General features: G+C 51.3%; 1 protein-coding gene across 2 annotated transcripts in view; it reads right to left on the bottom strand.

The window, feature by feature from the left end:
- Window positions 1–13,630, bottom strand: part of CNKSR3 (CNKSR family member 3) — a 73,132-nt gene extending 59,502 nt beyond the window's left edge. Inside the window, exon 1 of one of the 2 annotated variants that reach the window (XM_079779711.1) lies at window positions 12,972–13,630. In XM_079779711.1, coding sequence (XP_079635837.1) covers window positions 12,972–13,023 — 52 coding nt within the window. In that variant the 5' untranslated portion in view covers window positions 13,024–13,630. The remainder of the gene's footprint in view (window positions 1–12,971) is intronic. The other variant, XM_079779710.1, reaches the window with a different exon arrangement.
- Window positions 13,631–15,426: the final 1,796 nt, after the last annotated feature.

The following is a 15,426-nucleotide window of genomic DNA, read 5'->3' as shown; positions in this document are numbered from 1 at the left end:
ATAATTCTGCCCACTTCTAACGAACACGTTTCTACACGTGCGATGCTCCACTCTGGCTCACCCCACGGAGTGAAGGCTCTCAGCACATAAAGACAACATTCTAGCTGAGCTAGAAACAGTGATTAATCATTAATCAGCCACCGGCTGCAGATTACAGGTGATAACACACGGAACACCCACAGCTCAAGGTGTGACCTCCACCCCGTAACACTCCCTTCCTCTGTCCCGGCTGTTCCTCTCCATCCCTCACTGCCCACTCCGTCCCCCACTGCCAGGCAGCCCGACTCCCTTCTCCTTTTTGACTCAAGTCCATGTTTCAGAAGTTCCTTCTTTTTTTTTAATGAAGTTTTTATGTTTCCTGATGCGGGAAGTCCAATCAGTGTCACATTTCACAGATCAAAGGAAGCGAATTCTCAGGAAGTCAGGTTAACTTCTGCAGAGTCTTTCACCGACACGTCTCCTCGAGATTCAGAGGTGCCCCTGCCTACGAGTGACTAGTTCACTGGGGGTCTAAAACCCAGGACAATGCAACGTGCCATAAAGAGAGGCACTCTGGCCTCCTCCCCACTCCCCGCTCCTCCGGCCTCCTCTCTGTCCACTTCACCTCACGGCAGATTTAGCACAATCAGGTTTGTTCGGTGGCTCCTCAATGCCATGCTCTCCCTTGCCTGCCAGTTTTCTGACAAATATTTTATTTCCCCCACTCTACACCTGACTATCTCCTGCTCGTCCTACAGGTCTCAATGTGGATGGCACTTCCTTCGAGAAGCCCTCCAGGCTGCGCTCGTTCAAATCGGAGTTCAATACTCCTCCTCTGCACTCCGAGGATGCCCTGTAGCTTAAGTGACTGTGGCCTTGTCGGTGCACTCCACTCGACAGAAGGCACAGGGACCCTTCCGTGCACTGCACCTGGAAGAGACGTTACAAGTGACCGGTGCTCAGCGAATACTTTTTGATGACTTCTATTTAGAGTTGATCGGTTTATCTCTATTTGCACCCATTTTCCTGCTAACAACTGGCTTCCACCTCTGGGCTAGAGACATTATTTATATGTGATTTCATGGCGCTCTAAATATTTCAGATAAATCTTAACAAAGAAAGTAAATCAACAGCATCCAGGAATTCTTCCAAGGTTTTGGACCCAGGCAGAACAAATCTTTTTCCACCTAAATGGCTCAAGTATGGAATGTCCTGTCAGGCCCTTCAAGAGCCCTACACGTCCTTGGCGCTAGTCTGGTCAGGCCTTCTACTTGCTTTGGAACCCAAAGGAGGCACTAATCTCAGGGACCGGTTCCCCCACCCACAGAGCAGCTGCAGCCAGACTGCTTATCCGGCTAAGACTTCGGCGATGACTCCAAGATGCAGAGTGCATTTGTAACACTGATCTGCGGTCCCCACGAAAGGCTGTCCTAATCCTCTCTCGTTTGCTTTGTGTTCTGCGGCTTAGAAAGCGCTGTACAAAGAAAGTGTCGGGGTGTCATATTCTTGTATATTGCATCATCTCACACTCCAGTGCGAGGACCTGAATGTCAGCTAGCACTATCCTATTTTAACACATTTCATGTGCGAAACGGCATGATATTTACACTTCATTAACATGAGACTATTCTAGTGCTGCGATGAGAGCGGGCACTCTCTAAAAAGGCTGGTTTTTTAAGGTGTTTAAACCAGGCAAGATGTTGGGACCGTGCCAGGTGTATCATCTCCCAACCAGAATGGCTTCTGGGGTTGGGATCGTGTGCCCACTCTTGAACCCACAAAGCAGCTCCTCTCAGAAGTCAACACATTTTTTAATGCCACTGCGGTGCAAAGGCCCTGGGGCACAAAACCTGGACATCAGGCCCCTTCTCACCACTCCCACATTCAGACCTCGCCATGCCTCCCGCAGCACTTCCTCCCTCCCCTCTTTCTCAAGGCCTCTGCGGTAGCGCGGGCCTCTTCAACTCCCACCGAGAGTCCACCCCAAATGCCTCCTAGAGCTGGTCTTTCAGCCTCCACTCACCCCGCCCCACTCCCCACAGTGGCTCTCAAACTGTGGCTCCCGGACCACCTGAAAATTCCTGTTTTCACACTGAAGGGTAACTTGCAATGGTCTGCTGTGTTCATCAATGTAGATGTGTATTTCTGGCTCAACAATACCTGCATGGAGTTACATATTGCAATTTTAGAAATAACGGAATTAGTTAAGCAGCAAAATGAAATTATAGTAGTAAACAGATTTACTAAATAGTCGATGAACGACTATATAATTCATTGTATTCACATCTCATAGGTATATGTTTCTCACTTGGACAATTAACATCTGATCACAGCTGTCCACAGAGAGAACTGGCCCGACAGATATATTTTGTTTTTCCAATGCAAAACAAACAAACAAACAAACTATGGACAGTTTTCTAAAAACTGGAAAGTGTTACATAAAAATCCAGGTTTCCAGCTTTATTTGAAAACATAAATCAGAAGACCTAGATACCAGGAAAGATTTTAGGTGCATAGTCAGCAGAAAATGAGCAATAAATGTGTCTTTGTATTTGCCACAGTCTCCACCACTCTTTATTGCCTCACATACCCCCCACAGTTCAATTTCTGACGTTGCCTGCCTGGCCCCTGTAGGCATCTGAGTTTGCAACTCTTGTGGCAAGTCTCAGGGCCATTCCTGGTCTTCAGCCTTTACTCCTGTAAGTATCTCTTTTTATTTTAGTCTGACTCCCTTCGCCTTTGTCAACTGCAGACAGCTCCCCAACTCCATCGGCCCTGACCCCTTGTCCATGTCCTAAGACAAGAGAGCGTTTTACTTGGAGCTGTAACCTGTTTGCCGCTCTGAGTATTTCCCTTTTCTGCTTTTTCTTTCCCGCACTTCTCTTTGTATCTGCTTGCACTGTTCAAAGCCAACACCTGAGTGCTAAGTGACAGAGAATTATCCACGCTCTCCTAGTGGAATGGGAAGAGGGGTTGACACTCTGCTCCTCTGTTAGGTCTGGAAATTCCACACAAAACCTAAACAGCCCTGAAACCCTCCTCCCCTCCCCGTGTTTTCCTGGGGCTGAGCCCTCACAGAGCAACAAGGACCCCAGGGCCTGGGGTGGAGCCCCTGAGGATAACAGCTTTAACTCTTCCCTGCCCACTCTATGGAAGGGCACTTACAGACCCAGGTGCATTACCTCACCCACTGAAACCAACAACCACCATCCCTCCGGAAAACTTCTTCCTGACCCGTCATTATATACTAGCTAAAAACCAACTGTAGATGGGAATTTGGGGGCCAGTGTAACCCACACCATTTGCTTTTGTACACTTCGCATGAGTGGTATAGACCAGTGGCTCTACATTTTTGCCTGGCCAGTGTGGCTCAGTGGTTCGGCATTGACCTATGAGCCAGGAGGTCACGGTTCGATGCCCAGTCAGGGCACATGCCGGAGTTGTGGCTCCATCCCCAGTTGGAGGCAGCCAATCAATGGATTCTCTCTCATCATTGATGTTTCTCTCTTTCTCTCCCTCCCTTCCTCTCTGAAAGCAACAGAGATAATATTTTTACAATAAATAAATACATTTTGCCCAGCACCAGAATTGCCTGGTGGCCCATGAGGTCCGAAAGGTTGGCGACGGCTGTAAAACACAGCGTCCTGGGTTTGGGAGACAGCAGAGTTTCTGATTCTGCGGGTCTGGGGTGGGGCCCGGGAATTTCCATGCCTAAGGTCCCCAGCGATGCTGATGCTAAAAAAGTAAGTTCAAGCACGACAGTGACAAGATGTTGGGCGACACCACGTGTATGGCTGGAAAAGGGTCTTGTGAGCATCTCAGCTGACAAATAGCAGGAGGCAGGTACAACAGTCGTATGTACACTTACAGCTGCTCATTCGGTATCCCGATTAGACAGTGCCCAAAAAGAATGAAGAATTTCTCCGCCTCCAAAAGGGGTCTTTCTTTACGAATCAGCTTTTTAGAGGATTCTTCGACTTGGCCTAGGGCTGCTTGTAACCAAACCCCTTCATACCATATGCCTCTAGACGTCTCACTCGCAAGGAATATGTATGTTTTTTCAACCACTTATTACAAACAATTTCAGGCTTCGGGGTAGTCAGTCACTTTCACCAATGCTGCGCCCCGCCGTGTCATCTGCTCTGGGTTAGTTTCAGACTCCAGTTGGAATCCACGTTAAGACGGTGCTGACAACTCCAACAGGTGTTACATCACTGGAAGGCGGGCCCACCCTCCACATGAAACTAGTTTTCCTCTATGGCAACCATCGTACTCCAGGCAGTCCTTAAGACGTAATATAAAATTACTCTGAGAACATCCAAGACTGTCCCGTGAACACAAGTTAAAGTTGGAAGCACAGAGAGACGGGCGCGCGCACACGCAGGCACGCACACATCCACGCCTAAACCCCAAAGCACTGGATTTCCCCTCCGCTGCAAATCTCTGAAAATAGGAAATAGAATGTTTCCTTTCGACCAAAAAGGTTTCTCTCAGGAAAGCATGACTCAGACGGTGATAATCGGGGCCTTTGCTGATAGAGAACTCATGGGGGTTTTCCTCTGGGACACATCACCCAGAAGGTGGGGGCAGGAACGAGGTGTGCAGGGTGAGAGCTTCCAGGTTTTCCCAAGCCTGCCTACCTTCAGTCCCTGCCACCTCCTCCTCCCTACTGTGTAAAAATGTGTTCAACTCTTACCTGTTGAAAAGTTCTCAAAATACCATCTATTCAACCGAAAGTATGGTGGCTCTATTTTCTAAAGCAAAATTATGACGGTCTGCCCAGCCGGCATGGCTCAGTGGTTGAGTGTTGAACTATGAACAAGGGGGTCATGGTTCGATTCCCGGTCAGGGCACCTGCCTGGGTTGTGGGCCCAATCCCCAGGAGGAGGTGTACAGGAGGCAGCCAATCAATGAATTTCTCTCATCATTGACGTTTCTCTCTCTCTCTCTCCCTCTCCCTTCCTCTCTGAAATCGATATATATAAATTACTACAGTCTGTCAGTGGAGCCAAATATTTAAAATCAGATCTCTCTACCACTTCCTTTGATCCCAACATTTTTTTACGTGCTCATATAGAAAAAGCTTTCTTATTTTTCCAAATGACTGATCTGCATTCTAAGGAACTGTTTTGCTCTAATAAACACAACTGCATTTGCCCTTGTGATCCCCAGGTTAAAAAAACTGTTCCATCAGCCATTTGATGTCAAAGAAAACAAACTAGGCTAAGTCCACTTTCACAAAAACCCCATTCATAGATGAATAAACAGCTTCGGAAACTGTAGCTCCCGGCAAAATGTGCCAGCAAAGAACAAGGACGTGAGCAGAGCATGTGAAAGCGAAAAAGACAGATTTGCTGCTCTCGGTTTCCAAAAGACCGGAGAGGAATCGGGATGCGGGGAGCGCAGGGAGCTCTCCGAACACTGGCAGGGAAAGAAAACATTTATACAGCGATCGATCACTCCCAACTTCAAATATCCTTTTAAAATCGCTGGGATGGGAAGCTACCAATGAACCAGCTGTACCTAAACCTTGGATTCTCAAATGCTGGAGCCACCAGGATACCACCATCTCCAGAATCCCACCATCTCCAGAATCCCACCATCTCCAGAATCCCACAGTGCCTTCCAGCTGGGCTCCCGGATCCATTTCTGCCCCCAAGTGCAACTCAGATCAAGTCATGCCCCTGCTTTCCAAAACAACTAGAGAAAACTGCAAAGGCCTGACCAAGATAAGGCCCTACATGATAAGGCCCTGACCAAGATAAGACTCTACATGACCCTCTGTGTGTGTCTTCAACCCCACCACCACCCCACCCACCGTCCTTACTCTCCATGACTCCCCCCACTTCCTTCCCTCCACCACTCCAAGCCCAGTCGCACCTCAGGGCCTCGGCACTCCCTGCTTTTCTGCCTACAGTGCCTTCCCCCCCAATTTTCCCACGGCCGCTTCCTTCCTGTCATCATGCCTCCATGCCACCTTCTCAGAGCAGCGTCCCTGATGACACCATCCAAAAAAGTCTCCCTCGTCCCAGTCACTCGCCTTCACGTCTCTGCTCTCCTTTGAGTTTGTCAACAGCTGGTATTTTCTTGCTCCTCTGCTTTGTTGTGTTGTTGCTGTTGTTGTTTGCCAGCTACCGCATAACAGCAGGGACCAGCTGGACCCCTGCACCTGGAACAGGTCCTGGGCTCAGTGTGACCTCAGGGATGATTTGAGTGAACGATACCCTTGTTTCACTCCAGGGTGGAAGCCGTCGTCAACCGAAGTGTTCCTCTCAAGCCTTTTCCAAGGGAGCCAGCACTAAACCTTCCTGTGGTCCCACCTTCCTCTAAGACAGTGGTCGGCAAACTCCTGAGTCAGCAGAGCCAAATATCAACAGTACAGCGATGGAAATTTCTTTTGAGAGCCGAAAACCGACTTCTGCGCAGGGGCCACGAAGTTTCAATCGCACTGTACGTGCGCGCCCGCACGTGGTATTTTGTGGAAGAGCCACACTCAAGGGGGCCAAAGAGCCGCATGTGGCTCGCGAGCCGTGGTCTGCCGACCACTGCTCTAAGACATACAAGGTCCTCAAGGAAAGTATCAAACGAGAAGACAGAAGATGGAGTTGCCTTACCTTACCGCCCATACCCCCACAGAGGGGAGGATGGAACTGTCACACATTTCTAGTAAGCCTGTGAAAGGTGACACGCCGATGCCGCTGCGTGATGCGAAGTGCTGTCCCCATATTACCCTTTAATTCTAACTAAAACCCCGTGGGCCAGTTATTATCAGTCCAGCTTTACAGAGGAGGAGCTGCAGGAAGGCTTGGAGGAGATAATTTACTTACCTAAGCTCCCGAACCAGTTAGTGCCAGATAGAGAATTTGAATCCAGTTCTATTGTATTTCAAAGCCTATGTTTTGTTCACTATTAGTGCCTGACAGTCTCTCCGAAGGCAGTTAAAGTGAAGAAGCTGTGAAGAATCAAAGGCAAGCGGGAAGTGGGGCCATAAAAGTTGCAGATGTGGCTAACGAAAGCTAAATGTATTATGCGCGTGTGTGTGTGTGTGTGTGTGTGTGTGTGTGTGTGTGTGTATGGTTCCACCAACCAGAAATATTCATTGTATCAGACAAAAAATTATGATAGAACACTCAAAATAACAATTGGAGTCAAATGGTCCATTTCCTTACTGAGCTGCATTCTATAACAATATAACACAACCAACTCCAATAAAAACAAGTGACTGGCAGGATCACAAATGCAAAATGGTCAGATCCAAAATATGTAGAGAATTTTTTAAAAATCCCTGCCTACGCTGTGGAATTTTTTTTAAAAAAAGAATAAATAAAAAAGGAAACTTAAGAAAAAGCATGCGTCCCAGGAGTGTGAATCCTGAAGGGGTCCCCAGGGAACACAAAGTCAGCCGCCCCTTCCCCACCCGTGGTGCCTAGAAGAGAACTGAGTGGAGCCACCTCGGCCCGAGGAAGCAGGCGGGACGGACAACAGGACAGCAGCCTCGTCTGGCCCGGCTCCCGGCCTAACGTCCGAACGCCTCCGTCTCCTCGTCTGCAGTGGCGACGTGCCTTCGCTGTGCACCCCTGGGGCTTGTGAGAAGCTGACCGGGAACAAATACGGGAAAACTCGGCAAGGGTCACGGAAGTAACACTGGCTTTCTTCACCAAAGCCTAGAGCATGGCTACCCCGTGATGAAAACTCCCGAAACAGAGGAGAGCCGGAAGGCAAGCTGAGAGAGCATGAATGTCCCGGAGCTAGCAGGGGCACACGTGGAGGCAGCGACACGGACGAGGTGAGCGGGAAAGAGAGGGCCCCACGGCTCTACGCAGTGCTGTGAACTCGGAGAGAGGCGTGGGGGAGCCCGAGCACAGAGCGGTCGCCTCCCAATCTCCAAGGACACAGACCGGAGACACCGGCTCGGTACAACCCAAACTTTCCTGGTTGTTTATTCCCCAAAGGACATTCAGTGTCATTCCCCATCAACAACGACATCTCCCCCCAGAACCCGCTAAGTGTGGTGTACACCATGCAGCGACAGGTGACCAGAGCGTGTGACTGGCCAACAGAGGATCCTGAGAACAAATTCCAACCACAGTGTCCACCGGCCACTCCGCAACGCCCTGCTTACTACTTGTCTTAAAAAAAAAAAAAGTGATGAGGAGAACTCTTCAAATCCCAGGAAACATGCAAGAAGGCTCAGGGGAACTATCTCACGGAGTCACTGAGAATCTCCCGAGGCTATTGCAAGGTGGTGCTTGTAAATGTGTGTGTGTGCCTATGCGTGTGCGTGTGCGTGTGCGTGTGTGTGTGTGTGTGTGTGTGTGGTTCCCTGGTGATCGCTCTCTAACCCGAAGACTGTCTTTTGCTTTCATTAGTGGCCACGTCAAGCATCACTGGAGAACTTAAATAAGGGCGGTTGAGCCCATGTCAGATCAGGCAGAGGACCCACCAATGAAGTGTGAGACGTGTTCGGCCGCGTGCTGAAGCGGTGTGTCTCGAACTGCAACGAGCACACGGATCACCGGGATCTGGTGAGCATGCAGACTCTGATGCCCTGGCCTGCGATTCTGCGTCTCCAGCAATCCTCCAGGGGACGCAGGTGCCCAGCCATGGACCAGGTGCCCAATGGGTCGCTGTCAACAGCGAGAGTCAGTCCTAATGCTACGCTCACTGGAAGTCCAGGGACTATAACAAAAAAAAGTTGAGCCCTGGCCCGTGTGGCTCAGTGGAATGAGCATCGTCCCATTCACCAAGAGGTCGCTGGTTCAATTCCTGGTCAGGGCACATGCTGGGGTTGCAGGCTCCACCCTCAGGAGGGGGCATGCAGGAAGCAGCCAACCCATGTTTCGCTCTCATCAATGTTTCTCTCTCTCCCTTTCCCTTCCTCTCTCTCTAAAAAAATCAGCCTGGCCAGCGTGGCTTAGTGGTTGAGCACTGACCTATGAACCAGGAGGTCACACACAGTTCAATTCCAGGTCAGGGCACATGCCCAGGTTGCAGGCTCGATCCCCAGTAGGGGGTGTGCAGAAGGCAGCCCATCAATGATTCTCTCTCATCATTGATGTTTCTCTCTCTCCCTTCCTCTCTGAAATCAATAAAAATATATTTAAAAATAAATAAATAAACATAAAAAAATAAAAACGTATTTTTAAAAAAGAATAAAGTTGAGAAAATATGCTTTGCGTGTTCATGAGATTGGCGAGAGGCATCTATCACGCAGCTAACCAAGACCCTTCCTGACCAGCGCAAGTCCTGGCCTGGGTCCTCTGAGGGGCACATGGCAGGGAAACCTCCTGGCATTGACTGGTGCCCCTGATGGCAGGACTCAACCTTATGACTGACCTGGCTAACGGGCAAAGCGGAGAGGAAGCAATAAGAACAAGGAGTGGTGGTGTATTGAGAGCTCAGTCAGGAGTGGAACTGGGGTATGAACCCAGAGTCTCATTCCAGAGCCCACACTCTCACCACTAAACCACTGCCCGGTACAGGCCATGTGATGAAGTGACAAGGGAGGAGGGTATTTAAGAGCAACGGCACTTACTAGTATAAATATGGGGCCCTGAGCAAATTCTCTCTCTCCCTCTCTCTCTCTCCCTCCCTCCCTCGTCTTTAATATGGGCACATAACGGTTCATGCACCTCGCTGGGTTTTCTGAGGATTAAACGAAGTCTAAATAAAGCACTTCACCCAGTGTCTGACACATAATAAATGCTTCAGGGAATGTTTTCCAATTATTACGATGAAGAGAACTTTACTGAACTATTTGAAAGGCAAGGTGCCATGAACTATGAATTAATTTGATTTACAACTAGCTTTCCTGACATATACAAAATACGTGGATAAGACACACACACACACACACACACACACCGGACAACTCTCCTCCTAACACACGGTATCAGTACCTCACATCGTGGGAATCCTGAAGGTCTAGTCATCAGTCGGGGAAGATCCAGAGTCCCCTGGCCAGACCTCCTGAGAAGATGGCATGAAGCCAAACCGCCTGGGGTCAAGCTCTGCTCTGTCACTCCCCAGCTACGTGACATCGGCCGAGGTCCTTAACCTTTCTGTGCCTCAGTCTCCTCAACTGCAAAGTGGAAATCATCGTTCCCAGCTCAAGTGCTTATGCACATGAGATGAACCAATCCTTACAGTGCTCAGACCTGTGCCTGACACATCCTAATATTTAGTGAGGATATACTGTGATGATAAATTGGTGGCAGTATGGCTAAGATTAATACAAATAACAATCATAAAAAACAGACGACTTGATTCATTCTGCAGACATCAACCTTCTTCCTAATGCATGTACCTGCCTAACGACCTCAATCTGAGCACAGGCCGCAGGCTGCGGCGGGGTTTAGATACTGCTGAATCCAAAGCCTTCTACGGGCCCAGACCCGCCGCAGCCACGGAATCATGCGATACCGGGAGTGGCAAAGTCTACAGGAGGAGCTGCTTATCAGTAGCATGTATTTATAAAATGGGGGTTGGGTAGAGAGGTTGGCAAAGACCGCTAAACATAGTCCTATACGCAAACGCGTTTGCATACATCAATAGTCCATTAAAAAGCCAATACTTTCACATCACTACCGGGAGAAATACTCAAGACATGTGCCGCGCAATGTGGGAGCATGCAGCCTCTTGCCATCTAAGCGTCAGCCACATACTTGCTCCTTTTCCCTTTCCTAGATTCTATCCCAGAAAGTCTGGAGGTCAGTCTATAAGGTTGTGCTTAAGGGTCCAAAGGGGCACAGGCATTCTGTATAAAGTTGCCACGTGCTAACCACAGGTATGTGACCTAATCAGTCTCCAGTGCTCCAGGCACCCACAATCACTCTCAGGTCAGCGGGGAAACTTTCCCCGGATGAAAGTTTCTCCAAGTCCTAACATCAAGGCAGCTGGACTCCAAAATCACTTTAACATGCTCTTCCTTTCAGATGCTAAACAAACACAACAGGATGTGAATTTACACTTCTCTCCCAATCCCAAGAGGAACAACAACAACAAAAAAAACAAGACCAATCTTGAGGGTGTGAAGATCTGACTCCATAATCTTCCTGGTTGCCTGCTAGCATTTTTCTGGCTGTGCATTATCAAGGAGGCTGGCGGCGGCTCCGAGAAACCGGCGTGGTCAGCTGTAACCCTTCCCCTCCTGGGGAGCAGTGCTGAGCAGCAGAATGGAAGCCACAAACGGGAGCCACCTGGGTAATGGTCAGGCGCCCCATTTAAGAAGGTAAAAATGAACAGGTGAAGTTCGTTTCAGTAATGCATTGTATTTAAGCCAATGTTTCGAAAATACTATCCCTTCAACATGTAATAACTCTTCAGAACTACCAACGGGATAGTCTACATGCCCATGCCCATGCCATGTGCTCTTTACGATTACAGAATGTCACAACTCGGACCAGCCACATGTCAAGGGCTCAACAGCCCCGTGTGGCTACCGGCTGCCATACTGGATAGAGCAGCGCTCAGATCCAAAGACTGCCGAAATCATCAGTTTCCTAGGCTGCCTCTAGGGCGGACTTACAGGTAACAGAGATCGGCCAGCTCAGTCTGGGCAGGTGGCTGGATGGGGAACAAACCCCAATTCACAACAGGCTCTGGGTATTTTAACTAATGGCTGGTACCCAGCCCTGACAACTGCTATTTACTTTTTACCCAATGTACAAGTATTTGCTGTTTTCGTCTTTGTTCTTAAGTAAGAGCCCAGGTGTTTTTGGCCGCTGGACAAACCTCTTCTCGGGGGAGAGTGTATCCCTCCCCTTTCCCACAGGAGCAGGAAACGGACGGACACCTCCCAGACATCCCACCCCACGGGGTCTCCATCCACCCTCCACCGCGGGCAGGAGGAAGGGGATGCGCACAAGCTGTTCCTGACGCCCCAGCCTCGGTGAGGCGGTCGGAAAGGTGACCTCCTCTGACCAGGCTACCACCTCACAGGCTGACTGACATGGCCAAGGGCAACAGCAGAGAGTCTAGGGCTCTTAGCAAACTGCAAAGCGCTACACACTTGCAGTTATTAGTATGGGGAAAGGACATCATTCCTGGCCTGGAAGAGCAGGTAGAAGAAAGGGGGGGAAAGCAGTGGCTTGAAACAGAGATGCTGAGCTGGGGGGGGCAGGGGGGGGAGGTAACGGGGACGGAGGAGAGCCGTAAGGGACCCATGAAAACACTGGTTGAGCTTGTTCTCTTGGAAGAGTCCAGAGGCCTGAGACACCTCTACCCCCTTTTCCTGGAAATCTTGGGAAAGTCAAAAAAAAGTACGCGCGACAGCTCAGAGTACAAGCTTCTCCCCGGTTCCATCCCCCCGTCGCCTCCCCATCCCACCTCTGCCCCCCATCCCCAACACAGCGCAACTGGGGTGCTGGCTCACACCCATTTCTTCTCCCCAGGGTGTCACTGAGGCCTGAACACGCAGCGCCCCCGGGGTCCCGGCGCCTGCACCCGGGGCAAAAGTTACCGCGTCCCGGGGAGTCCGGCTCCGGGTTTCTCGGCGGCGCCGAAGCCCCGGCGTTGGCTCCTGCGCCGCCCTCGCTCCTCCAACCAAAACAGAGGCTGCAGCGGCGGAGCTCCCGCCGCCCGTCCCGCCGCCCGCCAGGCCTGCGCCCGCCCGGCAGCGGCGGGGACGGGGTGCGGGGGGGGGGGGGTCACCCACACAAAGGCGCCTTGTGCCTCGCGCTCCGGGACGGGCGGCGGGGACGCGGGGCTCCGCATCCAGGCAGGGCAGCGAGGGCGCCCCCACGCTCACCCTCCGGGGAAAGGCCATCCCTCCTCCCTGGCTTCAAGCGAGGGCTCCCCTCGGCTCGCCACGACCGTAACCCCCACGCAAGAGCTAGGGGCGCACGGGCCCCCCTGGAGAAGGAAGTTCGCACGGTCACCGCGCGGCGCTCTCCACGCATCTCGCTGGCCAGAAGGGCTGCGCACCCCCGACGCCGGCTCCCCGCCCGTCCCATCCCCGCGGCTGGAGACCCCGGGCCCCTCCGCCCGCTCACCTCTCGTCCAGTCCACCACTTGTTTGGGGCTCCACTTGGTCACGGGTTCCATGGTCAGAGTCTCGCTCCCCGCGGGGCCGGAGTGGGCGGTGAAGTCCTGCTGCCCGCGTCCGCGGCCCCGCTGTCCCACCAGGAGGGCGCGCCCCGCCGCGTCCCTGCGCCCCGTCAAGGCTGCATGGCCGCGGTCAGCGGGTCATCCCGGCGCGGCCCCGCCGGCCGGCGCGGCCCTCTCCCGGCCCCGGGACCGACCGCGGCTGCCGCTCAAGCTGCCGCCGTCCAGCCGCTCCTCCGAGCCAGACAGCTGCTGCTCCCGGGCGATCGCCGCTGCGGGGACGCGGGACGGCGACCCCAGGCCCGCTGTCCTCTCCTCGGCGCGGGGCCCTCCCGGCCGGCTGCCCCCCGCCGACCCTCTGCGCCCACGGCCGGGGCTCCTGCCCGCGGTTCCCGGGCCGCGCGCTCGGCTCGGCTCCCGCTCCGGCTCCGGCTCCGGCTCCGGCTCCGGCTCCTCCTCCGCGCGGCGTGCTCTCCGGCCCCGCTCCGCGTGCGCCGCGGCCGCGAGCTTCCCGCCGCAGGTCCCCCCGCCCGCGCCTCCCTCCGGCCGCCCCGGGGCTGGGAGGCGAGCGGAGCCGGCGCTCGGGTTACAAAGTTGCAGCTCCGGTCGCAGCTCCAGGAATAAAAGAGGAGGCGGGGCCCGGCCCAGCGAAACTCGGGGGCGGGGGCGGGTCCGCCCGAAACGGGCGACTCGGGTTACTTTCCCTCTCCGAGCCCGGCGCGCACACCCCGGGCGTCCGGGGCGAACTTTCCTTTTCAGGGGGCGGGGGGCAGACGTGCGTGCACCCCGAAGAGCCCGCCGGCTCGGGGGAGGCGCTGTGCTGTTGGCAGCAGCACAGTCTGCCTCGGTGGAAGCCACGACGCACTCAAAACAAACAGAAGGAGGATCTGCACGTCCCGTTCATTGTAAATGCTTTGTATCGCTATTGCTCTGCAATGAGGCCTTCCTTGTTTTAAATGTCTTACCGTAAAATTACTTTACTTTGTATTTTGGATAACATAGTGGTCATTTCAACTCACTTCTCCTTGAATGCTACTGGTTATATATATAATATTATAATATATATAATATATAATATTCATATTTGTACTATAATATTCATATTTGCAAAGTGAGCTAATGCACTTTTGGATTAGTCATCCATGATGAAGGGAAGTTGTCAGCCAATTCCCCTCTCCCCCTCCAAAAAAAAAAGTAGCATGTGCACAATTTCAGCGACTGACATGAGGAGGGTCCTTCCACATTCATGAGTCTCAGTCTGGGGCCAGAGCTACCCCTAATCTGAGGGAAAATCCAGAAGTGTGATGTTTACCTTTCCTCCTTCCAGCTCTCCCCACCCCCATATCTCCTCTACAGCCCCAGTGAGTTCTGCCTCCTGCTCATAGAGATTCTTTGGCACTTAATGATTCTAACATTCAACTATGGTTAATCTATGTACATCCTACGCTTGGCCACTCTTAACCCTTGGAGGGCAGACCCTACCTGATACAGGGCTTTGTCTCCTCCCCCACTTCCTACCACCTAGCTGGTAGCACCTAGTACGAACCGGAAGGTGTGGCTGGTTCTTATTCATTCAATAAATATCTGTGAATGCCTCCTATGTGCCAACCACTGCTCTCATTAAATGTGTGTTGAATTAGTGTGATATGCATTGTTTATACAGGTCTGTGTGGACGCACATGTTGGAAAGATGGCCAGCAGCAGGCCTCGCATCCGCGGTATGGTGTGGTGAGATACAATAAACAGGAAGAAGCAGCATTTTTAAAAGTAAAATAATATCATGAAACTTATCTATAGGACTGAGAAAGCACAACAACACAGGTATGCAGCTATCGAATACAATGATTTTTAGTTTTTTAACAAGAGTTATTGGCAGACCAGGAAACTTGGCAAAGGCAATGATAAAATTCCTGGTAGAGTAGTTGTCCTTAAAAAAAGTCTTTTTAACTTAATAGCATCAATTGTTAGGTATCTTTATGGCAAAAGTAGGGAGAAGGATCTTGACATTTGTCATTGGATCCTGGGGGGAAAAAATAACGTCTTTAGTTACAGCAATTACTATATGTTGTGTCTTTTGATGATGATGATGATGATGATGATGATGATGATGATTAACATGACCACATAATTTATCTCCAAATCAAGATATTACTGAATATGAAAGGGGAATCTAGCAATACTTACTTTGGAAAAACACGAATAAATTGGACCATATGGTCCCTGTGATTATGAAGAGAGGTCAAGTGTTAATGACTTTGCCATAGAATTTTATTTGATGTTTTCACGTGCATTTGCATTAGTCATTACTGGAGAGTTTACAGCTAAAACTCCGGTAGTCAAGCAAAAGTTTGCTGAATGCCATCCCATTGGGTCAATACACTGTCTGCGCTCAGGACAGAGACA

This window comes from Cnephaeus nilssonii, assembly GCF_951640355.1.
Source record: "Cnephaeus nilssonii genome assembly, chromosome: 9".
In the NCBI taxonomy this organism is placed as follows: domain Eukaryota; kingdom Metazoa; phylum Chordata; class Mammalia; order Chiroptera; family Vespertilionidae; genus Cnephaeus; species Cnephaeus nilssonii.
Note: the sequence above shows the minus strand (reverse complement) of the source record. Positions and strands in the feature narration are given on the sequence as shown.